Source organism: Cryptosporidium sp. chipmunk genotype I (assembly GCF_004936735.1).
Source record: "Cryptosporidium sp. chipmunk genotype I strain 37763 chromosome Unknown contig_67, whole genome shotgun sequence".
NCBI lineage: Eukaryota > Apicomplexa > Conoidasida > Eucoccidiorida > Cryptosporidiidae > Cryptosporidium > Cryptosporidium sp. chipmunk genotype I.
In genome coordinates this window covers 3,601-31,180 of record NW_027125607.1, presented here as the reverse complement: position 1 = coordinate 31,180, position 27,580 = coordinate 3,601, and the positions used below count along the sequence as shown (strand labels likewise).

At 36.3% G+C, this 27,580-nt stretch overlaps 2 protein-coding genes across 2 annotated transcripts; one reads left to right on the top strand and one right to left on the bottom strand.

Moving 5' to 3' along the window:
- Positions 1-194: 194 nt before the first annotated feature.
- Positions 195-20,108, top strand: ELE39_003517 (ubiquitin ligase with a HECT domain at the C-terminus; the record flags this gene model as incomplete). The annotated part of the gene is made up of 1 exon (XM_067346621.1): positions 195-20,108. One exon carries the CDS (start codon positions 195-197, stop codon positions 20,106-20,108), a length of 19,914 nt encoding a protein of 6,637 aa, XP_067200720.1.
- A 90-nt stretch (positions 20,109-20,198) lies between these two features.
- Positions 20,199-26,651, bottom strand: ELE39_003516 (large uncharacterized low complexity; the record flags this gene model as incomplete). The annotated part of the gene is made up of 1 exon (XM_067346620.1): positions 20,199-26,651. One exon carries the CDS (start codon positions 26,649-26,651, stop codon positions 20,199-20,201), a length of 6,453 nt encoding a protein of 2,150 aa, XP_067200719.1.
- Positions 26,652-27,580: the final 929 nt, after the last annotated feature.

Here is a 27,580-nt window from a genome sequence, read left to right as displayed (position 1 = left end):
CAAAGTGGCCCTAATTAAGAAAAATTTGACACGTAATATTTTTGGGTGTGCATTGAAGAAGTGTGGGGAAACTGCATGCAAAATTTTGAAGCTTGCATTGCATGCAAGGGCATAATAAATTAAAAGAGATAATAGGCAATATTATTGGTGAAATTTAGAGGACAAAACGTGAAAAAGCATAAACAACTTTAAAGATGAGTATACAAAAGAGCGATCTTGATAAGATAGTGAGGGAAAGATGCGTGAATCCTATGGAAATATTCTTGGAGTTAAAGAAGTTGGATGTTTCGCCATCAGAATTGGCGGAAAGTTATATACTAGGTGGGTTAGGCCAGCTTTCTTGCGTGGAGTCCTCAGAAGGGAGAAAGGAGTATGTAAGTAGAATGATTTCTAATTCAATCAAGAGGGTTAAAAGGTTAAAAGAAAGGAATAATATGCAAATTAACGGGAGAAATGTGGGCTACGAGGATAGTAAAGTGGTTTTGGATGAGAATAGGGTGTTAAAAATGGACCCTTTTGGGAGTGTTTCCGAAGATTACGGGGAATGGCTTAAAGAAAGTTTGGTGAGGCACTATGGAAGTATGGTAGAATGTGATAAGGAGATAATTAAGAATTTGGCGGAACAAATGAACCAGTTTTTGAGTTTAAGTAGAGCAAGTAGTGTTGAAGAGACATCAAGTATGAAGAGAATTAGTGAAGTTTTGTTGGAGGAGAATGTGATTGTGAGGTCAGAAAATAAAGGACTATATGGGACTGGCAAGTTAAGCAATGCTGAAGTAATCAATTTTCCAATTGCGTTGTTAAAGTTAAGAGAATCTGTTCTAAGTTTGACCCAAGTTAGAGATTTGAATGCTATGAAAGGAGAAGATGCGAGTAGCCTTAAGAACGGACTTAGATACAAGAGCAGAGGGTTAATAATGAATAGAGAGCAAGAGAAAGAGATTTACTTTGGTAAGAGCTTGGATGATGTTTTTTTTGAGAAAAGGTACAGCCTGATCTTCAAAGAGGATTCTGGGTCAGAGCTGAGAACTATGGTACAGGACTTAAGTGAATTCTTAAGAAGCTGTACAGGTTCAGGCCAAGTTGGACGAAGAGGTAGAATGATCCAGTCATCAAAGCTGGCAAACGTATTTTCAAGCACCCTAGGCTACATTTCCCGTGAATATTTTAATATTGAGCAAACGAACTTAATCATGAACTTGTGTCTGAGAGTGATAATTAAGTTAACTAATATGTCATTTCTGTTGGAAATCCTTCAGGAGCTTACCAGGCTTAAGGGAATAATAGGGGATCAGTTTGTTTTAGAGATTGACTCGCTTATTTGGAGCAAACTTCAGTTCCTATTGTTGGCATCCAGCTTTAATCTTTTGATTTTTGATTCTCAGAATGATAAGAAGGGAGGAAGTCTCAAGAGGGTCTCAAACTCTTGGAGAGAAAGTGAAGAGATCTTTGGACAACTTTTCTCTAAACACATATTATTCGAGTGTATCCCACTTTTTGGCTGTAATATTGTCCAGTTCCACCTGATTTCAGACTCAAGAATCTTCAATGAAGTTATTCAGGAGGATCTTGTTAGATCTAGAATCGAAATTTCAATGGAAGACCTCTCCAGTATGGAGATGATCAATGATTTAAAATCTCATAAAGAGATTGAATGTGTTTCAAGTATTAGAAAGTTTGACACTTGTGCTAAGGGAGGAAGGGAAACAAGGCTCCCAGGAAGCTTGCTTATGTTGGAATTCTGTGATAATCGGATAAATATTTACGAAACAAAGCAAATTAATGGCTCGTACCATGTAGGAAATAGCTCCGAAGCTACATCTTCGTTGGAGTTTAACTCAACCAAACAGTTAGAAAAGTCTTTTGTAGGTGACTACTTGGTGGAACTTGTAACGTATATTGAAAACCAAGAAGAGAAGATTATCCAGAACTGTCTCTCTATTCTAGTAAATGGCGAAATAATTCATACTCTTAAATTTGGTAAAGAAATGACAAGTACTTTGAAGATCCAGGTTACCATGATTGATGAGATCTTTCTTGAGATCCAGAATTCTCAGAATCTGACCAAAAAATTGGTCAATGATATCCTATTGAGGAACAGAATTATAGATTATATATCTAAGGAAACCTCTAGTTCAGAGAAAGACTTAAATAAACTTCCAATTGAGAAGAATAACGAGCTCAACTTCAGAATTAAAACCTCAATTGGTAGCTTGTTGATATTTTTATCCAGTTTATGGAGAGGTAGGATTAGCAAAGATCCCAGGGCTATCTTTGAACTCCACTTAAACCACTACCAAAGTCAAAAGGACAGTATTTTGGGAAATGATGACTTATCAAGGCTCCTTATAATCTTGAACGATGAACTTAATGTTATTACAAAGTTTTGTCAAGAACGAAAGAATGAAGGAAAACTTCAAGTTTCTGAGATACAGTCTGATATTCAATTGGTTTTGAATCTTGTATTCATCCTTAGAGATTTTGTTTCTCGGGACGAATATATGGTCCGGTATACCCAAGGATTAGAAAGTCCAGGTAACTCCTCTTTTACTGGTGAAAATTTCAATATTGGCCAAATCTCTTCAAATTTAGAGAACTGCTTTCACGTTATCTCAAGATTAATGGATTTAATTCTTCATCCCGAGCTGGAGGGATTCCAGTGGCTATGCAGAATCACTGCTATTAATGCATTATCCAAAATGAGCTATGAAGTCATTAAAACAATTTTCCACTCCATTTCATTGGAAAACGTCTTGAAATTCATTAGGTGTATTATGAACTCTAAAAGAAGCGAAGTTAATGAAATTCTTGACCTGATTAAGTGCTTGGATGAAGCAAATATCTTTAGTCTCATAGTAACCAGACTATTAAAGAGCAGGCAAGACTGTAGCAATGGAAACAGACAACATTCTGAATTTGACTCAAGTTTCTTTATTCTGCTTAGGGAGTTGCTGAAAAGGAATAACGACTTCTCATCCAGAGAAAACTATCAGGTAGAGATATCAGATGAAAACTCTCAGTTTGAACATAAGCTTTCAAAAGAATCCATTCTTAGTAAAAACTTGACAGACTGGATTAAGATCCAAATTGAGACGGAGAAACGAAACTACTCTACACTTGATTGGATGTATAAGTACTATGATAGCTTTAAAAACAAAACCAGTAAGCGAATTATGAGTGTCTACACTCCAACATATCGTAACAATTGCGATAATAGGATTATATTAAACATCCTGATCAATATCTTCGTTACAAATGGGATGAAGATTTCCCAAGCAAACATCATTGAATTAATCGCTGATCGGTTTGAGAAGGAGCTTCACTTTGCTAAGCATTCTAAGAGAAAAGATAGAAACTATGGACTAAATAGTAAAGAAGCTCTTGAAACCCTTGAAGAATCCGATCAAACCAACCAGTGTGATCAATCTAAATCTTCAGCGCCTATAATGAGAGCAGGAGGACTAACTGGGGATCACGGAGCCCAAGGGAGAATAAGGAGGCTGAGTAGTTCAATGAATCTGGAAGCTAAAGATGTCAAAGTTCCTCGAGATCAGCACCCTATAGAAGAGAGATTAGATCACAATGCCTGTCATCAGGAAGACACTAAAGAAGATGGGTTTCCAATTGAAGCCTTGAGGGATTTGAAACCATCACGGGATTTTTTGAAGAATGATAAAAACATCATATTTTGGAGAGAAGTAATTTACCAAATTGTGAATCTCTTATTGAGGCATTCGCAAGATTGGCTTGAAACTCACAATCACTATAAATATGGCGAAGGCAATTCTTTCCGGTTCCTGGATTCAAAGAGCCCAGAGGATAGGTCGTTACGTTTCAACGATTCCGATTCATATTCTAAAGATACTATCAAAAATGTGATGCAAAGTGTATACAAAGACAACAGCGGTATTTATACATCTTCAGAAATCATTTGGTTTGGGCATCTGCTCAAGTACGGAGTAACAGAAGCTTTGGGGAATGTGATTTCTTATAGTTTATGTTGTTCAGACCTGTTGATGAGCTGCTTAAAAAGATCAGAAGAAAACATTGAAAGTCTCCAATATGTACATCCGGTGGTGGTTGGTAGAATTAAAAGACAACTATTTTATCTACTTAATGAGAATTTGGTTACCTTAAACCTTGGAATTCTAAGGGAAATGATGAAATTTAACGAGAAGTTCTCTGATTTCTCTAGAGAATTATTTGATCATGATCTTCTGACTTTGAGAGGAGGAATTCTTAATCAGGACTCCATGCATTCTGTTGCAGAGTCTCACATACAGTTTAACTGGCTATTGTCCCAGTTATTTGTTTGGGCAAGTATTGATATTTCAGTTGTCTTGAAAGATTACCTACTTAACTCCATAAAAGAGAAAAGTTTAATTCAGCTATCAGCTAGTATACATCCATTGATCTTCAGAAACGTGATTGAGAATTTGCTAGAATATAAAGGATTTGACAATTTTAGCCTGAGACTTTCAAACCTAATGAATCCAAGATCTGATTGGATTGATAATTTACTGAGTATCTTATCAGATCAGGAGAATGAAAATAAAGCAGACGGGAAAACTGAATCTAAAAGTCAGAATTTGATCACGAAGATCATAAACTCTGACTTGGAAAGCATTCAATCACTGGGGAGTTATTGGAAGACTTTCCATCCCAAGTACAGAAACCTTCAGTTAGCTGTTTATTCTGTAATAATGCATCTTTTTGGAGTTGATAATATCTCCGCATTTGATAATAACAAGATTAAAGTACTAGAGATGTCATTGAGCATCTCAAAAAAATGTTGTTCCCAGCTTTTATCCAATTGGCAAGCGCAAAGTAGCTCAAATGGACAAGAGAACATAGACTTTCAAGAGCAAGCCAAGATCAAGGAGAAGTTTATTGAAACTACAATTTCAAGATGTAAATGGATTATTGAAAATGTTCCATTCAACCTTTGTAACAGGTACAGAAATTCCATAGTCACTCAGGTCGAAGACTGCGAAAATCTTGATGTAGTCTTTTCTAAGTCTGAGCAGGATGATATTCCTGGATCCAGTCACCCAGATTCTAAGAATGGAGTAAATCTAGATGGAAAGAAAAAGAACAGAAGAGCTACCGATACTAATATTATTTTCAACAGCAACAGTCACCATATAGATATGCTGAAACAGCTTTTAAGCATTAGAAGAAGATCTTCTCAGCAAAGCTTTGAACAACCGATAATAACTTCAATGGGATCTTTTGGAATCCCAAACTCTTCCTCATCCTCTATTTCCGTTTCCTCAAGGCTAAATAGAAACAACTCGGATCCTTCTCTGTTTCCAGGCAGTTTAAGTTCTTCAAATTGGAAAGAAGAGAATTCATTGGGTCCCAATAATCTTCAAGATCACGTTTATGATCTTAATCTTGAAGAAGCATCAGATAGTGAAATGAGTTCAAGTCAGGTTTTGGACCTCTATATTCACTTCATAATGAACGGACCCGCAAACATTCAGGACATGAATAAGGTTATTAAGACTGAGATATTTTCCTCCTTCCTTAAGCTGATGACTTTAGAACAGATTTATAAGATTACGTCATGCCATAAATACTTTAAGGTATCTCTTCATTCATTCCTGAGATATGAAGGTTGGTTATATATTCGTCTCGCTCAGTTAGTTATGATTTACGACTTTAAATTCAGGTCTTTGCTGGAACTTTGTCTTGAAAAAAGGAACAAAAGACGGAAATCTTCTTCATCCATGGAAGGCTTACCCCAGATTCTTTCTACAGTAGACATAGAAAAAAGGCCTCTTTCTGGAGAAACCCTTAGATATATGGGAGGAATAGTTAACAACATACAGGAATGGATTTCCCAAATCTTTAGCAACAAGATCCTGCAAACAAAGCAATTCCACCAAAACATCACTGAAAATGATGAGCTATGGTTTGACTCATCACTCAGACTGGTAATACTGTACTTCATGATCGTTTCTAAGAAGAGTAATGATGAGATCTCATTACTCAGGAACATCAACTCTTGTATCTTTCCCTTTATTCAAGAGCAAGTAAGAGAAAAGGAAATGCTACCGTTTCCAATCCCAGAGTCAAGTTCATCATTTGATAGCCAAATCACACTTGGAGACACTGTAACTGGGCTTATTATTGCTGAAATTAAATCTCAAGACGAAAAGAGCCTGATTCGAATATTCCAAGAGCAAGGATATCAGATAGAGCAGATCATTCAAGGTTCAAATGGAGATCAAAATAATACTCGTATCTTCCTATTCATTCAAAGACTGTCGAGTCTACCAATGTACTCCATCCCAATATTTGCTGATAAACACAAATTTGAGTCCTTCTACAGGATTAACTACGGCTCCAATTCTAATATATTTATATTTAAATCTGAATATACCTGTGGTTTTGATCCGGTTTCTGAAAATGGACAAATGTTGTTCTACTACCAGTTCCAAATTCGAAGTATGGACTTGTTTGAAAGTTTAAGACCTTCAGATCAGAGTTTCTCAGCCTATAACTCTAAAGGCGGTTTTATATTTGAATCCTTGGTACCCTTGCATACATGTAATAGACATTCAAATAAAGATCTCGAAAAAGATCAGAGATTCTTGAGGCTGAATAATACAGTTCATGATATAACTAACATAGATGAAGATAAAGGGTGTGGATGTACCATTATTAGACTTTACAGTAAGAAGATTAGAATTGATCAGGTTTATTTAAGCATTTCTGGAGGATATGGAGGATTTATGAGCAGAAGCAACAGCAACATTGAAAATCGTTTCATCTTGAATAATAAAAGTGGGGACGGCTCTGAATTCAAAGAGCAGGCTGATCTTTTTCATTCAAGCATGTCAGAAGTTAATCCATCTTTATTACCATCATCCAATTTGGTACCCTCCCTGTCGCTTTCATCATCCTCTTCTTCATCATCCCCCTCCTCCTCTTCCTCAATCATTCTGCTAAACAGTTTAAACAGAATAAATAGTATGATACTCAACAATAGTTACATTACGAGATTGAAAAAGAGGGGATGGATATTGTTTAAAACGTATCTTTTAACTACTTTAATGTCAGAAGGGAGCGAGAAAACTATTAAAGAGAGAGTAATATCTTACACTTTTAGCGTCCTAACATCCATTTCAGAAAAGATCCGGGAGCTTCAGTCAATAAAAGGTTCCAATAGCAAAGTTGAAGAAGGATTTAACATAAATGATGAGCTCAGCGAAGAGCTTGAACTGTATGTTGAAGATATTCTGAACATTCTAATTTACTCAATACAATTAACATGTTACTCAGCAAAGCTTAGAAGAGCTGAGACAGAATATTCCCAAGAGAAGAAGGAAAATGGGCTTTTAAGAATTAATCAGAATTCAGGAGATATTTCCTATTCAATATTAATAAAGTTCTTAAAACTGCATAATGGTGAGAAACATACACTGAAAGATTTATGGACTAGAAACTCGAAGATTGAAGGCAAGATCTCAGTTTTGCTCACGGAGTGTATCAGGCAATGTACTTTAAAAGATCTAACTTTAGGTATTAATCAAAAAGAAGGCTTTCGAAAAATTACAAACAAGTCAAATGAAGCTCATTTTAATGCACTAAACCTTCAAGAAAACCAAGAATGGATCCTTCAAATCAACGAAATTGCCCAGAATAATCAAGAACCCTCAGAAAATATTCGCAACTTTTCAGTTACCTTGCCAGATCTTCACTTATTCCCAAGATCTTTTTTGAAATGCATATCCAGTGAGCTCATTAGTTACAACTCGGAAAATCAAGATGTAGAATCTAAATCAAGAAATACTCCCATACACCAGAACTCAATTGCAGAATCAGGATCTGGATCACTAAATTCAGGAACTGGGCTCGCTTCAAATAGAGAAGGGGATCTACATCCCATAGTAGGCAATGGTGGAGGTAATGATGTCCCTTCCAGTTTCAGAAACCATCCTCACTCTTCAACCTTTATTGGAGCGCTCCCAAATGAGAACTTCAATGTGAACATTGATGGAAGGATTGTTCAATGTGACCAAGCATCAATGGGAGGTGGGATCGTAATTTGTAGGGCACCTTTAACCTTCAGAGGTCTTCAATCTACGGGGTTATCTGTGCCACCCAATATTCTTTCCTTTAGAGTTCTTGGAATTGGAAGGTTTGGAATAACCGTTGCCCCTTCGAATGTACTTACAATGTCTTTGGAGGAGGTTTTTCAACGAAATGACGTTGTTGGCCTTCGTCCACAGCCTCCCACATCATCTTCTTCAACTACATCCAATTCTAATGTGTACCAACTACCAGAGAACATGTTCGCTTTAGAAATTCCATATGCAGAAGGAACAGTGATTGATATAAGATATGGAGTAAGCTCAAACTCTTCTGGGTCTATTTTGAGGTCTGAGATTTTCATTGGAGGAGAAAGCATTGGAAGTGTTCTAGAGGTTCAATTTAACGAACTAGCTCAGATCTCGGAAGATACACGTCTTTCTGTTATATTTGTGATCCTAGATCCACTTACCATTCTATATGAAGGACTTCCATTTTCAACCAGATATAGAAGAAGAAGCAGCACTTGGTTTGAGTCAATACATAGTGGAAGAGTTGTAACTCAAGAACAGATTCAGCAACTGGCTTTAGGATCCTCGTCTTCATCTTCAGTTTCTCCCTCAACCCACAACTTAGCTCTGAAAGACTTGGATCTAAACAATAAGAAGCAATTATTTAATATCAGCTTTCTGATCTTTATTCAGAATATCAAGCTTTTCCAGGAAATCTTAGTTTCCAGTCATGCTCTACTTTCTGGCTTGAAGGATAATCTGGTAAAGTCTATTCAAAAAAGCATTTTGTCAATCAGCTCGGACTTTGAGATGCACCTCGAGACTTTCTTTTCTGTCAAAACTTCAGATGATGAAAATTTAGATTCTCTGGAGTTGTCTATTCTTTCTGATCGTCTGGATTTCGATAAAACTTCACAGTTACTTGATTCCCTTATCGAGAAGACGTTGCTCTTGTGCTCAATATGTACAATCTTTGGAGTAGATCTTAATCCCTTAGAGGAGCAGGATGAACCAGGGATGACCTTACCTATAATACACCCAGACTCCTTAAGTTTTAAAGAAAGTCCAAAAACACACTTTGAAAGAGACCTTTTACTCAGAAGAAGATGCTCGAACATTACCTATGGGGATCTTCCTTGGCTAAGCAGCAGCATAGATAGTGGGGTTCTTTGTTATTCATCTCTTTTTGGTCTCAAACTTTCACACTTGGAGCTCATCTTGGAAGGATTCTATCAACTTTTTAAAGTGAAGCTCATCCACCAGCTTTACTTTTTGCTGGGAACTGAGAATCTTAAAATTTGTATATCAAATGAACTTGAAAACAAAGGAGGGAAGATCTTAGAGCTTCAGAAACATCTTCTTGACTCACTTTCTGTTTTAATTTCAAGATCCTCCCTAGTAGTTTCCTTGATTTCCAGAGTGATCTTGGAGTTTTGTCCTGGAAACGATGGTCCAAAGCTTTCAGAAAAAATGAAAGACATCCTTTTTGGATTCTTTTCTCTAATTGGAAACTTTTCCCTATATTCTTGCGGAGAAAATAGTCAAAGACTAAAATCCTCAAAAGAAAATAGAAAACTCCAACTTTTTAACATATTCTATTCAAAAGATAGAAACTCCCAAGGTGAAAAAAACCAATACAAGTTTAAACCTATTGAAACAAAGGATGAGAAAAGCCTTTATGACATTATTACTAGTACAGGTGTTGAATGTGAGCAGAATTTCCCTTCAGATTCACTTCAAGATAAAAACGAGTTTTCATCTTCTAATAGATTTTACGACTTGCCAGAAATACAAATGAGAACTATCCTACTTACTAAAGACTGCAATACCCTTTGGAAATGGATCTTGAGACAAGGATTTGTCACCAGAGACAATCATCCCAGTCTGTCTCCAGCTATTAAAGCTATCAGACATTTGGATAACTCTATTTATGGAAAGTTAAGTATGAACCAGAGAATTTTCAATCTAGAAGGTTCCAATCCAATAACAGCAAAGAAGCTTGTGTTAAAGTCTAATGGGACTACAGCAACTTGGTCCATTAAGATCTCAGCTATTGATACCTTATGTAATATTTGTGGAATTATACCTGATCATATTAATAAGTTACTTTTCCAAGATGTTAAACAAGGTCCAGAGGAACAACAAGAACCAGAGCAATCAGTTATACGAGCTAACAAAGAAATAATTTCCGAGAGATTTTACCAAATTATACGAATTATGAGAATCTGTACCTACTTTATCATCAGAGGTAGGGAGGATTTCGTATTTCCTGCGGCTCACCAAAATATGGATGATAATAATCACCTCTCTCCCTCTCCTGATTACTGGCTTATGTTTAAGAGATCTATATATAACGATATTCATAACACTTCTGAAATCTCAATTAAAGATTCTACAAGGAAAATTCTTAATAGAATCGACAGTGAAAGTGCATTAACTGACAAACTTTATTCATGGCAGAGGCTTATATACATTACATCTTGTCATTTAGATTTGGATGTAGAAATGAATCAAAATACAGATCAAATGATGTGCCAACTTGCCATGAAGAAGAATCAGATGCAAAGGATCATCACCAATTTCTTAAAAACAGAGATAATATTCCATTTGGTTGGTTCTTTGATTCAGATCTACTCAATTAGAATCAAGGAGGCCAGTAACAGTCAGTCTGCCTCTGGAAATCATTCTAAACAGCTCAAATATTCTTCCCTATCTCCTTCTGTATATGTAGCTCATTGGTTGATGGATCAATTCATTAGGCATCCATTATGTCCAAGCTTTATAAGATCATCGATTGTGAATAGATTAACATGGAACTTCCTCTTTTCTCTAATAACAAATGGAGTTCATATCCCAACAAAACTTGCAATTGACTCTTGTAGAATGACTTACTGGATTACTAATCATAGAAATATGGTATCGGGTTTGGATAAATACAAAAAGATTCAAGATCAAGAGTATGATCGTGATCGAGCAAGAGAAATTATTGACCAAAGTCAAGGAATACTTGATTCTATATGTTATTGTGTCTCATGTATATTATCTTTATATGAGAGTAAAGTCAACTTTGATGGAGAAAATCCTCTTGTTAACGTTAATAACCTTCCAGTGTTCAGAGAGCTCATTCTTGGAAAAGTACCAATTACTCAACTTGGATGGGATTACTTTACTTCTGCTGAAGATTACAAGCCGATCAACAGACAAAAAATTAACACCACGCTAGTTTGTCACTTCATGGCATGTTCAGCAAGGTGTATCTTGGATTCTTCGGACGAATACACTCTATTGCCTCTTCCTCATATTCTGTCATTCTTTAACAGATATTTGAGCTTTATTTCAATTTCTAACCACCTAATGTTAAGTACCAGTGATACTGCAATAGTATCAAATAATGAAATCAATAAGATGAGATCTTTATCAGGAAGTAAACTGTTTAGAAATGAAATCTACGACGAGATATTTAATGACAATATCAAACCAAATACTCTTTTCCCTTGGAAATATATTCAAAATACCTTAAACTATATTAACCCTAAAAGCTTGTTGTTGAGTCTTGGAGAAAACCCTATTTTCCAGGAGTATCATTCAGTTTTGAGAATTAACTATGGAAACTCCCTGGAAAATGATTTGATTGAAAAGAGCAAAAGAAGGAATTTGGCAAGTAATGGATATCTGTATCCTAATCAAAGTACTGTTAACCTTCAACTAAGCAAACTGCATAAAAGAAATTCAGGATTTATTGGATTTAAGCTTAAACCTCTAAAACTTGAGTTTGATTATGAAAGAAATCATAAGGTACCGAGAATTTTATATAGTATTAATAACAATGGGATAAATGGCTTAATTTATGAATATGGAGGATATGAAATTGGTCAGAAGGATATTCAACTGAAAGAGGTAGTAAAACACTCCTTTGAGAATGGTGAAATTCAACTTGAGGAGAGGTTGAATATTAATAAGAATGAGTTCAGGGTAATTCTAAACTCTGGACAGAAAAGTTTGTCTTACTGTTTAAGATCCGATAACTTACTTTATGTCAATGGTTTGCATTCAAGTAGTGTAAAGGCCCTCTTCCGCCTGAACAAGCTATCAGAATCTGTGGCAAGTAACGGCATCCACCCTATCAAGCTTATCTTGGTTGGAGGGATTGTTTTCGAGAAGCAGCTGAGTGAAATAGAAATCTCATCATTTTACACTAGCTGGATTCAAGGTGAGCTATTCCAGAAGCTTAAACCAAAAAAAAGAGATACAAACATTAAGAGTGAGCTTCTGAGCCAGTATAGTGGATATCTCGGAAGTATTTTGTATTCCTATTATGATGATAAATGCCTAAATTTTGGAGGAGAAGCGATTTCTCAAAGCTTGACAAGAATAAGAGCCACCTCCAGCTTTTCTATACAAGGTAGGAGCAAACAGAAATGGCTTGATGTTGTCATGGTATTCCAGAATCGTCTTTTGATCTTGGAAGTAAATGGTACCCCCGTTGCAATTACCGGTCTTCCTCCTCAAGCTAGATTTATTCTTCCAATAATTTACTTGGAGAGCAACAAAGAAGCTTTCACAAGATCTTCAGTTCCCATTTCGCCGAATCCTTCGTCTATATCACACTTCTTAGAATCAGCAGACTTAGAGACACAATCTGGTGTTGCCTCCTTAATATACTGTGACGTTCAACTAAACAGTTGTCTTACAGATATCTTCATTCCTTATACTCAAATCATCTCCAAAATCAATTACCTCCCAATAATATCAGAAAATTCCGAATCTCAGGGCAAAGACCAACTTGAGAATGGCTCTGTCAAGTGGATTCCAACCGAGTTCAAGCATAGATTTAAGATACAAGAACAGAAAGCTAGTAGCAGCGGAGGAGCAAAAAGTGACTATTCTAGTGTCAGTTTGACAATGCTTAAGATTCGGGCTCCCTCAAGGAAGGGAGGTAGCTTGGACCAGATTTCAATTGAAAGCTCGACTCCAAGATTAGAACTTAAGTGCAAGAAGAAAGGCCTATGTGTTATTGGGTACATGTATCCAAACATACCAAGTGGAGTTAGTTTTTGTAGCAGTAGTAATACAACTAGAGATCTCTATAGCCCAGCTCTATTCAAAAACTGGAAGAATTGGATTTTGCCAGGAAATACAGTTTGGACGGTAAATAGGTCTGAGGATGACATTCAAATCCAAAATAATAATGATGACGAATGCTATTTAAATGATAATGGAGAAATTAGTATTAAATCAAGGCTATTCAAGTCTCTGGATCCTTGTAAATCTTTCAGCATTACATTCAAAGTCCAAAGACGTAACGAGTTACTCAGTTCCAGTGGTCATGGGGACGGGTTATCTCAAACATTTGGAGTTGGAATAGACTGGTTGGATGGTATGTATAGATTTGTTTGGTTAAATGATGGAAGATTTATAGTTCCTTCCCTCCCTCCATTACCATTTGAAATCAGCAAACTCTATAAAGAATACAAAATCCCAACAAACCACGAGATTATTATTGAGAATTTGGACTCTAGCGAATTTTTAGATTCAAGATCTCAAAAGGTATCAATACCTAAATATGGATTATATGATCAAATTACGATAGAATTTCAGCCAAGTATACCAGCCTTAATTTTCTTCAAGAATGGTCAGTACAGCTTTTCTTTTAACTTTACTGAGTTTTATAAAAAGATTTGTGGAAACTTGTCGTTGAGTTTGGAGAGTTTCCCTCAAAGTTTATCTCCTGCAGTGGGTGGATACTTAGAGGAAATTAGCGAGCAAAGTGAATTTAGTCAGAGCCTGTCAGAAAAGATGATTTGGATCCTTAGAACTCTCTTTGTGATGACAATTTTGCAGAATGATGTGTTGGTAATGAGTCATTTGATTGCAAAATACGCAAAGTACTTGATTGATTTAGAGAAGAAAGATTTTCTATTCAAGGTATTAATAACTGAAGATCTTTACAACAATATTCTCAACTGTATTCCAAAATGCATTTCAAGTTCTAAGATGACTATCAGAAGCCTTCTTAGTAATATTTACGATTATGTAATGTTTCCAGATCCCAGGGAGTTCTTTTCAATGCAAGAACAGGCTTTAAGGTGGGATTTACTCAATACCTTCTTTTCAATGAGCACCCTAGATGAGACTGATCTACATGAATTTGGCTCTTCTAGTGGCCTCTCTTCAACTTCACTTTCATCTCTGAAAGTATTTTCAGAGAAGAGAAGCCAGAAAGTTGTTATGCATGAGACTCCTTTTTGGCTCGCTTGTTGGATTGGAAATGAGCATATTGTTCAATATCTTCTGAAGTTTGTCCACGTTGATAACAGATCTTTGAATCTTCTGGACACTGACAATAATTTATCTTTATACATTGGTTGTTACGGGATGGTTATTGAAGGCAGAGAAAGAGAAGATTCAGGCGTTCCTGTCAATTCCAATGCTACTAACACCAATTATTCCTCATTCTCATCTTCTTCCTCTTCCATTTCCAATCTTAATCCCCGTCCTTATAATCATCAGGTTAGGTATCTAATTCAAACGGAAAACAGAAAAATGAATATACAAAGGGAAAGATCAGGAACAGTGCTGGGAGAGTTTAAGGGCTATTCCCTCTTCCAAACAGGATTAATGGCCTCTATAATGAGTGGAAATGCCAGAATAGCATACATTCTAATGGCAGTTTACGACTCGGATGTTAATATTCAAGATAGACTTGGAAACACAAGTTACCACTTTGCTGTAGCTTTTGGTCATCTAGATATTATTCAGCTTCTCTCTTTCAAGGGAGTTAATCCCTACATCTTGAATAACCACGACCAATTTGCTGGCTCCCTTTATAGAACAGTCTTCAAGAAGTTTTTAGAGAGAGATAGAAGTCAGGGAGGAACAGTTCAATCTGAGAATGGCGTGGATATGGGTCTAGTTGACCAACCTGGTACTACTTCTGGATCTGGACCTTCATCTGGAACGGCAGGATCTAAGATGCTTGAATGGGCAATGATCCCATCTCCTCCAAACATCTCCTTCCATGGAGAAAAGGAGGATATCGCAGAATTCACGCAACAGTACGAAAAACTTTACTGTTTCTCAGTTTGTAATAGTCAGAAGATTGATACAGAGAAGGAGTCACAAAAGTCATTTATTAATATGAATATACAAAACAAATCCAATTTACTTCCTCCTTACCAGTACCCTTGGCCAGGACTCTTTTCCGATTGCCAAATTGTGGCCATGGTTGATCTTTATTCTCCTACCAGCTCAGAAACGGATAATTCTGAGATTTATATTTCTATAGAATCCTTGGAGATTGGAGGAGTTCTCCAGAACAAGAGCTCTTATCTTAAAGATCTTGAGGGAGTAAAAGACAGTTTGAAACATAAACCAAAGAATGTTTCTTATAAAGACTACTTTGCAGCCAGAATCTATGATAAGAAAATAGTTAATATACACATCATTCAGTACCTCTTTTATAGGTGGATCAGGTCAATCAAATGCCACTCTGGTTCAGTCTCTGCTTCTGCAGGCTTATCCTCTAACAGTATTGTAAATATGTCCATTAATAGAAAGCCTGATACAGGAAGACCAACTGATGACTTTCTATATAACGTGAATAGTATTAACTACTACCATTATACTCAACCGGTATCGGTTTCACAGAGTGGATCTTCAAGTAATCATTTTGGATATGACCAACAAGGAGTGTCTCCGCCCTCTGTTAATTCTTCTTCATCCCCAGATCCTTCTTCATCCATCAATTCATCATCAAACTCTCCACCATTGGGAGCGATTTCGGGGATTCATTCCGGGTATAGGATTAATACTACTAATAATAGTAGTAATCACCATCATCATAGAGGAAATATGGTCAACATTTCCGCTGAAATACAGAGTTCAGGGCCAGAATTACAAATACCAAATCGTCTTGGGAATTTGAGATCTCCAAATAGATCAAGCCACTTAAATTCATCTCTGGGAGTAGGAGGGGTTTTTGGAGCAGTTGTTACAGCTTCAAACAAGGTTTTAATCACTCAAGAAGTGATGGAAGAGATATACAATGGTCTTTCTCTGGTAAGAAACATTAAAGAGTTGCTAGATATTATCCATGTAACCTACAAGTATATAGCTCAACTATTAACGGTAAAGTGTTCAATGGGAGGAGGAGACGAGATTCATGGATTGAGAAATATAGAAATTACTTTCCCTAAAAACGCAGGGATTAAATGTTCTGAATCGAGAGAAAACCTTGAAAGTGATCAGAACTCTTGGGATATGCAAGAAACTGATGAAAGACTTCTTCAAGAGCAAATGGTGAAATCTTGCTGGGAGCTATTAGAGATGGAGGAGGCAATAGACAGATATTACGGGTACTATCCCTACTGGACTGTAGAGCATGAAAGATTTATTTGGATTCATAACATAAGAAAGCTTCTTTCTCTGGTAAACAATGACTATGATAACAATCTAGACTATATATCATGCAATTCTTGGATTGAATGGATACCCAATTTGGATCTTTTTGATAAAAGTCTTTATAACAAATATAAGAAATCCCTCTTGTCTGAAAGGAGAAGTCAAAATCATTTAAATCCAGGTATAATTGGAGAAGAGCAGCAACTTTTGGATTTCCTGCTACTGGCAAGACCGGTAGTTTCTCTTGATATGAAAATCTTATGTAAAATGCATCAGCACTGCCAAACTATTATAGATCAGAAGCTAATTCAGCTTTTGAACATAGAATTGTGTGATCAACAAATATACAAAGTGGTCTTATTTGAACTTTTGAGACAAATAAACTTTACTGACAAGGCAGAATTTGAAAGAGATATCGAGGAAAATTTGATCAAAGATGACGAGCTTAGAAGTAGATCTATGACTCTTCTTGGAATAAAATCTTTGGATATATCAAAGATGATTCCCAAATACGATTCCAATATATGGAGTAGAACCAAGATTTCTCATTCAGATTCTTTGGATATGATTCGATTTGTCTCAAATTCAATCAAAAACTTATTTGCTTTTGTAGTTTTGAAGTATTGCTTTAATAGAGACGACCAAGTTAAACTGATTGGTGATCATCATGATCTTGAGACGGATTTATGCCAAGATCCAAACTATGAAGATTTTTATTATTCAAAGTTTGAAAAGGACGAATTCAAAATCAATAATTGTGAAAACTGTGAACCTTCTTTAATTGATTTGAACAATTTATACTATAGTGAAGAAGAATTTCCTTTTAAAGTTATTGAGATTCTTTTAGCTAATATTCTTCCTATCTATACAACTTCTCTTGACGTATTTACAAAGATACAATTAAACAACAGTTCAAATGGTGGTAAGAATCAAATCAAATTAAGATTACAGTCGTTATTTTGGTATGTAGATATAATTAAACAATTTCTATCTGGAAGAATTTTGCTCCTGAATAAGTTTAACGATATCTCCAGGTTCACGATTCCTATGATTTCTGGCGTCTTTAACTCACCAACATTAAATTATGAACAAGAAGACTTTTTGAGAATATCTTGTCCGTTTTATTTCTCAAACAACTACTTTGGTGATCTTTTCTGGAAATTAACCAAAATTCAATCTGATAAAACCAACTTTGAAGCATTCAATAATTATTATTCTCAAAAAAATGGAATTTTAAAAAATAAGATCTTGAGACAGAATGAAAATAAAGATATGGGTACCGAACAAAATATGTCTCAAGATCTTATTATGACAAATCCATTATTACTATTGCAATCAAGTAAGTTGCTTGGAAGTTGGGGATCATATTACAATATATATTCTTCTCCAAGGTATTTAATTCACGTGGGACCGTATGATATTCCAATTCCAATAAGTTCTTATTTGTTATTAAAGCCGTATTACAAGCTAAATTTGGTTAATTCCCTTTGGAATGACATAGTTAAGAGGTTAATAGATTCAAAAAAGAGGGATGGAAATGGAAATTCTACTGCAAATAATGGATTAACTGTTCATTTGAATAGGAATCTAGCAGTTACAGGAGGAAACCCTTTAAAGTATTCCCTTCTTTCACAATCCACAAGACAGATTCTACAAATGCTTCCAGAGAAGTTACGGATCACTGAAAGGCCATTCCTTATAGTATTTAGAGGAGAAGGCAGTACCGACTTTGGAGGACCATTTCAGGAGTTTCTTTCTTGGATTTCCAATGAAATAATGAGCAAGAATAATGATAATATAGATAAGACTACAGTTAAGAATGGTGGAGGAGGAGGAGCAGCAGCAGCAGCAGGCGGTGTTGGTTATGTAAATGGAGTTGCTGGAGGTTTTACCACAAATCAAATGGTAATGGCAGGTGAGAACCAATATTATGGATTATTCACTCCCTGTGCCAATGCTCTTCATTCAATTGGTCATAACCAAGATACTGTTTCAATTAATTCCATATATTCTAATTATAAGACAATAAATTCATTATATATTTGTGAGGAGTTTTTGCTTTTTGGATCTGGTAAAGGGACAGGAGAAGATTTTCAGTCGGAATCTTTACTTTCCAAGTTCAAGAGGGACTACTACAGTAGAAATAGTTTATTGTCTGGATCTTATTTTGGCATTGAGAATCCTGAAGACTATGAGTCTGGGATACAAGAAGAGGGCGGATTTGTGATTCAAAGAGCTGGTTACCAAATCTTTAAGGCTATTGTTAGCAAGATTCCTTCCTTGAGATGTAACCACAGTTACTCAGGGAATTCTAAAATACTTACTTATACTATAGAAAGCAAGATTCAATCATTCCTCAGGAGAGGAGGAATGGATAAGGAAAATAAGAATGTTGATGAAGTTGAAACTGAGAATACCAGAGAAGGAGAAAGAGAAGCAGGGGAAGGAGTGGAAGGAGGAGTTTTATTAGAATCTGAAGAGGAAGACACAGTTCGACTAAGAAGGACTGAGAGCAGGTACGCTTTGGAGGAAATATCTTTATCCTCCCCGTCCAATTCGCTATCATCATCACCATCTTCAAACTCTACACCAGTATCCATAGGTTCAATTCCAGAAGAACTTAATAATGCTGAGTCAATCAATAACACGAACCCTACTCCTATTACTACTCATCAGGAAGCTTCACATCCAAACGTGGTGGAGGAGAATCTGGGAATAATGCATAAGCTTGACCCATGGGAATGGCCAAAAGATAAGGAGATGAGAGAGATTATTGGAGAGATGTATGAGTGTTTGGGGAGATTAATGGGGATTTGCGTTACAACCAAAAGTGCTATGAACATTAATCTAAATCCTTTGATCTGGAAGAAATTCTCAGGACTTCCTCTCTCCCTTAAAGATCTGGTTGACGCAGACTGTATAGCCTATGAGATGCTTAACTCACTCAAGTACATAGAAAACGAAAGCTTGAACACAAAGCAAAGAATTACAAATAGAGAAGAAAGAGAAGGAGCGGCAAACATCCCAGAAATAGAAGGTTTAACATTCCAAATAGAAAATATGAACGGAAATATCACGTCTCTACTTAATATAGACGGAGGAGAAATGGATTCGAGTGTGGGAGTCACTTTGAAGAATCTTCATTTATTTGTTCAGCTAGCAGAAAGGTGTAGGATGTTGGATGACACTAATATAATGACTAACATACTCAAAGGGTTCGGTACCATTATTCCATTAGGAAGGATGAGAATGCTATTTAATTATCAAAAGATTGAATATTTAATATGTGGAGAGTCAAAAATAGATCTAGCAACACTTAAGAATCACACGGTTTCTCCGCATCCAGAGCTTAAAGAGCAACTATTTCAGGTACTTGAGACTTTCAATAATGAACAGCTTCAAAAACTTCTTAGATTTGTCTCAGGTAGGAGCAGACTTCCTCAAGTTAATAACAACTGTAGCGACTGGAAATTCTCAATAAACTATGATAACCCTGATACCATACAAGATAATAGACTTCCTATTGCAACAACCTGCGGATTTAGATTATCTTTACCAAAATACTCAAGTATAGAGATCTTGAGATCAAGATTGCTATATGCAATTAATAATTGTGTTGCAATAGATCTTGATGCATACGTTACCCATGACAATTAGATCTAGGATTGATTAATAAATTTGATCATTAGAAAAGAGAAAGAAAATAACGTAGAACAATTTAAACTGAAAAAATATATAAACATTAAATTAATATAAATTCCTACTAATAAACTTCTTAATCTTTTTCTGTCCAGAATTTGAATTCTTTATAATCTTAGTAACAAGTTGAGGAGGGCCCTTGGAAAGCTGTTTTGAGATCATAGAAAAATCAAAACCACCAGGAATACTTCCTCCCATATTCAGAAATGAACCAATACTCCTACTGGATTCGCCCATTTCACCCTGTATTTTTTCTAAATTACTGGTGTTAGAAGGAGAACGCGCGTTTTCTTGATCAAGATCTAGATCTTGATTTAATCGGTACCGGGTACTTTCATTAATAATAGCTTTATTTTTTGTTTTAAGTTTGTTTTTAGAGTTGGAGGAGTTTTGGCTAGGGTTTTTTTCTTTTTGTGGAACCAGACTGATATCTTCAGTGCTTAAGTTTGAGATCAAGGTTAAATCTTTGAAGATCTTGTGTTGGATAAGTTTCTGATTAGGGAGGAGTTGGGTGATAAAGTAGAGGACTATGTCAGGAATCATAATAACTTGCCTGGATTCCTTGGAAATAGAAGAGGAGGAAGATTGGATATCACTCACATTTGAGCTTCGCCTTAACTCGTCTAGAATCTCGAAATCGTATTCAAAAAGCGGTGAGATCTTATCGGTATAGGATGACTGTGAGCCAGTTTTACTTAGAGACAATTCAAATATATGAGTGAGCCAAAGAAGCTCTAAAGATCTCATGTACTCTTTGTTAAACTCATTCTCGATGTGTTTTTGTGTTGAAATTCCGTTGGATAACATTAGAGGAAAAATCTCGCTAGTCTGTTCTTCGTCTTGATCAAGGTTTCCAGATCTGTCTTGATTGGGGCACTGAGACAGAAAGTCCCTAAAGCACGAATTCAACCCTGGAATCAAGTTTTCTAAGCTAAGAGCTGTCTCCTCCTCGTATGACGAGGTGTATGAATAGCTTCCTTTATTATTATTGTTACTAGTAGTATGATCTTGAATTTCATTTAATAACCCGGTACCGTAGATTCTTAAATAGAACTCCTGGCCAAAAGTGCGTGATATTGTTTTAATACAATACATCCTGAAAATGTAAAGTACCAAGGAGTCAATACTTTGAATGCATTCTCCTATTAGGTTAAGGAATAACTCTCTATGACGGCTCAGAGACTTTGAATCTGAGATCAGAGAACTGGCACTTTGAGAAAATAAGAGACGATTTAGCTCAGCCGTGGTCTCTGATGCCAACAACTTATTCTCATCATTGTCCATTGCTCCATAACTCCTCAGGAACTCCAACATTTTCTTCATTTTCACAAGAACCTCATCAGCCAGTTTGTATTGCTGTCTCCCACACTGACCTCCTTGCTGACTACCCACATGATGTGATGCTGAACCAGACAAAAAGGAGCTGCTTCTTCCTCTTCGGTCGCTTGCAGAAGACGGGGAGACCGTTTTTTCCAGATTCTGATTTTGAGCTAGGTACCTCTGATCATGGTATTGACCCTGATCTTGGTCTTGGTCTTGTGCAGGAAAAGTGCAGTCTCCAAAGAACAAGCTGAAAAACTTGGAGCAGGTCTCGAAAATGATGCTCTTAAAGAAGAATAAGTTGTGGATTGAAACCAAAAACTTCAGATCCTGTGTATCAACATAGTTTATATGGCTAACACTAACATTGGAAACACCTGTAACGTTCATATAAGTACCGGTCTCTCTGTAGCTATCGCTCTTCCTAGCCACACTTGAGTAATTCTCCCCTAGAACGTTGGTACCATCTCTAGTGCTCTTCTTGAACCTCCTCCTCCCTTCCATCTCAGTACTCCCACCAACTCCTCTTGCCGTCCCCTCCTCAAACTCTCTCTCTTCTTCCGGCCTTAAGCATAAACTCAAAATGCTGAAGAAAATACTCCCCTTTTCAAACTTTTCTGCCAACATACTTTCCGGTACCCATCCACCTCCCTCTGCCATTTTACATTTGCTTCTATTCCAGCTCCCATTACCCGATTTATTTCCAGATCCAACACCAAAAGAAACGTCTCCATTCCCACTAATAGTACCGCCTACTCCGATACTCGAAGAAGAATACACCATATTGTTATTATTATTCATAATATTACTAATACCGATATTACATGCACCGGTATTGCAATCGTTTGAAGAAAAAGAAGCGATCTTTCGAATCAAATTTGGGATCTTGTGGATCTTCAAGAGGTTCTTAAGCTCTTGAATCACTGAGCTTCCAATTGAACTCCCCCCATTCATCCCAACTCCGTTTTTACAAAGTACCGAAAGAATCTCCAGGATGTATTGCATATAAGAGTCTACCACCTCATACTTGCTGCACCCAAGCTCCCTCTTTATTGTTTTTACAATAAATCCTGTTAAGTCCCTATAAAACTTCATAATTGGAGACAAACAAAGTGTTAGAGACTGCTCATCCTCAAGAGGAAAAATCAACCATTCAGCTAGAGACTCTACTCCTGTATTTACAATTGTTCCTATATCAATCATTATTGATGACGTGTAAATATCTGGAGCATTAATCCCTTTAGTCCAAACTTTTGTTCCTGAATCTTTGTTGCTCTGATAAACCTTATACACTAGGTACTCGATATTATTAATTCTATTCTGGATTAGCAATATGAACTGAGGAGAAAACAAACTGAACAAAGTTACCTGTTGCAAATGATCATTCATATATCGTCTCCTCATCATTTCTTGCAACTTTAATTCTATCTGAGAATTGAAATCATTCCCACCACTATTGACTTGATTATAAATCATCTGACCATCTATTATTCTGCTCTGAATCTTAAAGGAATCCAAGTTGAACTCCAACCAATTCCTCAAGATCACCATATACTTGTCTATTGCAATTATACTAGAAACTAGATCTTCAAACTGGGATTTTGAAATCATTAAAAGATCCCAATACTCTGAGTTCATTAACTCCTCCATATAGTATGGTACATAAACCTCAAGCAATCTCACTGTTATTAGTACGTAATCCCTAACCAAACTTATACTCCCTCCTCCTGCTGTCAAACTCGCTCCTTCATACATAACTCTGCTCCAACCCGTGATGGTTTCTGAAATGTATGCATCCTCCAAAAACTTAAATGAGTGAATAAATGTCTCTAAACATCCTTGAATTTCTTGACGAGCCAGTCTTTCCATTCTCTCTTTCTCCTCGCTCTCTCTTAGATCCCTAGAATTGAGTCTAAGCTTTAACTCAACGTAGTGAGTTGCTGGGAGCTTCAACATTTGCATCGGGATCTCAAACAACTCCCTAATCCTTAACTCATTGGATCTTAATATACAGTAATTGCAATACCGAGTCCAAAGCCTTTTATCTGGACCGATCTGAGCCATATTTGCTGCTCTTCTCGCTACTAATGACAGAACCTCTTCTCCTTCCAAAACCATACACGTGTTCATTCTGCTCACAATCTGTAGAAGTCTTCTTAGGATTCCTGGAGCTCCAAGTCTAAAGAAGCTTTGACAAAGACAGAGAATTCTTGATCTAAAAGATAAAGTACTTAATCTTCTCACCAGTATCTCTGAGTAAACCCTTTCCGACCTTGAACTAGTTGTTAAAGAGATTCCAAAAACTCTCCAAAACTGATCACTTAAATTATCATCTCTGCTACTCCTATTCCTTATGGCTTTGGAGCCACCATCCCCTAGAGAAATCATCCAATCTGGACTTCTCCAAAGCTGTTCAGCTTGTCTCAAGATTGGCTGGGAAATAATGGATCCTATGCTGGAACTAATATTTGCCCTTTTTCCTTGAATTTGAGTCAGAAATGAGTTGATCTTGTAGAATCTATTCAAGTGAGTAAAATCCTCATCCAGGTCATCGTCTTTATTTTCAGTAGAGGACTTATCAGCAGGGACTCCTCCGCCTTTTACGTCCTTGGTATTAGTAATCTTCCTCAAAAGCTCTCTACTATTGCTATGGAATCTTGATCTGATATTAGAGCTAGTTTGCTTTGGAGCTTCCTTGGTTATAACGACCTCAGAAGTCCCGTTGGTGGGTCTTTGATCATTAGGTTGGGAAATAGAGAAGTAAGCAGTACTTAAGGACTGTGAGGAGTTTGTAAGCTCTTCCTCCAAGCCTGAAACAGTTTGGAACTTAATAAAGCGAGGGAGATCTTTCAGAATAAGGTCCAACATAGAGAATAATAACTCCTGGATACTTAAATAATCCGGATCCCTGACCTTGGCCAGTGCTGATCCTTCTCCCTTAGGATATTTGCGTTCAGACTCCAGATTAGGGCCAGAAACTGATCTCAAATTTCTAATAGAGAGGAAATTCTCATAACATGTCCATATAGAGGATGCCAAATACAAGGAATAAGTATCCAAACTTGTCGGTATTACATTAGTCCTGGTTATCGTAACTTTATCCAAATATTCAAGATCTTCGTCTACAAGGATTCCATTTTCCAACATATATCCAATGAATACGACACATCTGGAGATAAAGGGAGAGTATTGGTGAAGACCAATAGAAGCTAAGCCAGTTCCTTTAATCCCAAAGCTGGGATCCACAGGGCTAACGTTAACGGACATTAAGGTCTTGATCAATATGTGAAATATCTGGGACTCGAGCATCCAGTAAGAATTTAGGTTTGGTAAAGCCAGAAGTCTTTCTTCGATTGAATCCCTAACAAATTCATTGGTATATAGTAGTTGCCTTCTGTTGATATGTCCTAGTTGCTTTTTAGATTCTCCTTGGGATGAATTGGAACTTGGAATTAGGTTGGCAGTATTGTTAACAATGCAATTACTATCAGTAAAAGTATAAACGTGACCATCAAGCTTGGTTTGAGTACCCGTAATGAATGATGAAGACTTATCTGTAGAAGACGTTTCCACACAATAGGAGGATAAATTAATGTGAAATGTAGGGGGTACCGATTTTAAAGAAGTTTGTGATATATCTCTTCTAATGGCCAGATCAAGTCTTTCCATTGCTGACATAAGTTTAAGAAGCCTATTAAGAAGATCACGGCCATTAGTTTGGTTTTCAGTGGCTTTTAGATAGTTAGAGTCTCCCCAAAAACCTAGATCCAATAAGTTCCTAAGGTTTTCGAGAATAGAAATGGACTCCAGAGTAAACTCTAGAAGATATTGTGGATTCTTCCCAAAAGTTTTCTTAACTCCCTCTGATAGAAACTCTTTATGAATACCCAATCCAATGTTACGACTACTATAGGACCAGGATTTATTTCTTAGATCCAACATATCTCTAAGATCAATTTCCCCGGGAAGATATTGAAGCCAGCCAGGAGGGATAAACAGTACCAGTCTTTGAAGCTTAAAGGCCAGGTTGGAGTAGATGATATGAATTTGCCTATGAACCCAGGATCTGAATTCCGGCTCGTCCTTGAGTATTTTAGAGTTGGACAACTCTGGTACTATTCTTGGAGCTCCTCCTGGCTTAATTCTGAGTTTTCCGTGATCCCATGTAGAGTATTTACAAGTTAGTAAATCAGACTTGGACCAACTTTCCAGAAGTAGTAATACTCTATATCTAGTTTCAAGAGGATGAATGTCTTGAGAAGTAAAAAAACCCATTCCACCTGAGTCGAATCTGCTTAACAAGGTACAAATCATATACTCTGTGGAAGAATCGATACCAAATTTGATTCTAACCATCTCAGAAAACATCATTAATGATCTGTAAACGGAAATCAAGTTATCACAATCTCTTGTAAGCTTAGAGTGAAGGCTTTGAAACTTCTCGTAAGCCATTCCCTGTTCTGTACAGAGCCTGGAAAAATGATAAGGTTCGTTTTTTTCATCAGCTGTATTAGTGGATTTACTTTGTATTCCTGACCCACTTTTTCTATTTACTCCAGAGTTTGTCCTATATTGCTCCTCCAGACGATCCATCTTCATCTTACTTTCTTCTAACCTAGTAATCTGGAGCCTCAGTTCTCCAATATTACGTCTTACAAAGTCAATAGATAATAGAACGACCTCATATCCAGCAAATCGCCATTGTTTTTCATCCATTTCAAAGAGAACTTTCTTTGAGGACTTTTCACTGACTCTCCTCCCATCTATTTTAGTTTTTGCAGCCCTTCCTGCATGAATTCCCCACTTTGGTGAGAATTGGTTACACACCAATGGACTGTTATCAGAGCTTGGAAAGTCTAAATTAGATTGAGACTCCAATTTAAATGGGAGCGAAAACGGATACTCAAAAGATAGCTCACTTTTCTGAAGTAAATCCAACATGTTCCGCCAATCCACCTCATTTTGAACTTCTTCAGAAAACCTTAATCCAGAAGAAACCAATTGACCTAGATAGCTTTCCTTCTCCTGTTGTAAAGCCTTCCACAATTTTTCTGGAGGTTCTAATCGATTCCAAGCCTTATATAGACTCTCCTTTGCTTCAAGAAATGATCCTAATTTCTCTCCGTATACTTCCTTCAAGGATAATGACCTATCATCCTTTCCCGAAACTCCTACCTGCATATCAACTTATAGTCAAAAAGTTATTGATTTCTTTCCATTAACCAATTTTAAATGCACTAAGATCCTCAAGTTTGCTTAAATACAACTTCCTTTCTTAATGGTTGATACAAACAACAAATCTTTACTTATATATATATATATATATATATATTTATTTATTTATTTATTTATACTTTTTTTTAACGCTCCCAAAATTAATCTATATAATTATACTTCCTGGAGCTTTCCCGCCATGCACCCCACATGTAAATTATGGTTTAATTTTACTAAATCGAAGTATAAAAAAACAAATTATTTTTGTGAGAAATTTCTAATTTCCTATTTTAAGAAATTTTGCAGCTCAAATTTCGTAATTTTACAATTCCTTGTGTCACTACTTGATTTGTTAAAGGGAATTATGAAGGTTAGAATTGAACGAGTAGAAAGTAGAATTAGGAATTACTAGTTGAAAAGGGAAATTAAATGAAAAGAATAAAAACAAATAAACGTTTATGGAAAATTGCAATAATAACGACAATATTTTGATATATCTATTACATACTTGCAAAATTTTTTTTTACTGGTTTCATTTTTTTTTACTAACTTTCCTGACAAATGGAAAATAGGCATGAGAATCTACAACCAGGGTATAGTAACATATTAAACTGACAAAAATCGAAAAAAAGGCGATCGACATTCTGGTCTTCCCAGGTGGTCCCCCACCCTAGTACTAACCGAACCTTATACCGCTTGACTTCGGAGTTCTGATGGGATCCGGTATATTCGATATAGTATGGCCGATTGCTGAGAGTGACACCAATAGGCATTATTATATCAATATTACAATTATTTCCACTTAAATTACTTTATTCCCTAAGAATTATTTACTTTTATATTCTCAAAGTATAGATAGTGTAAAGAATAATAAATGTACCAAAAAAAATAGAATG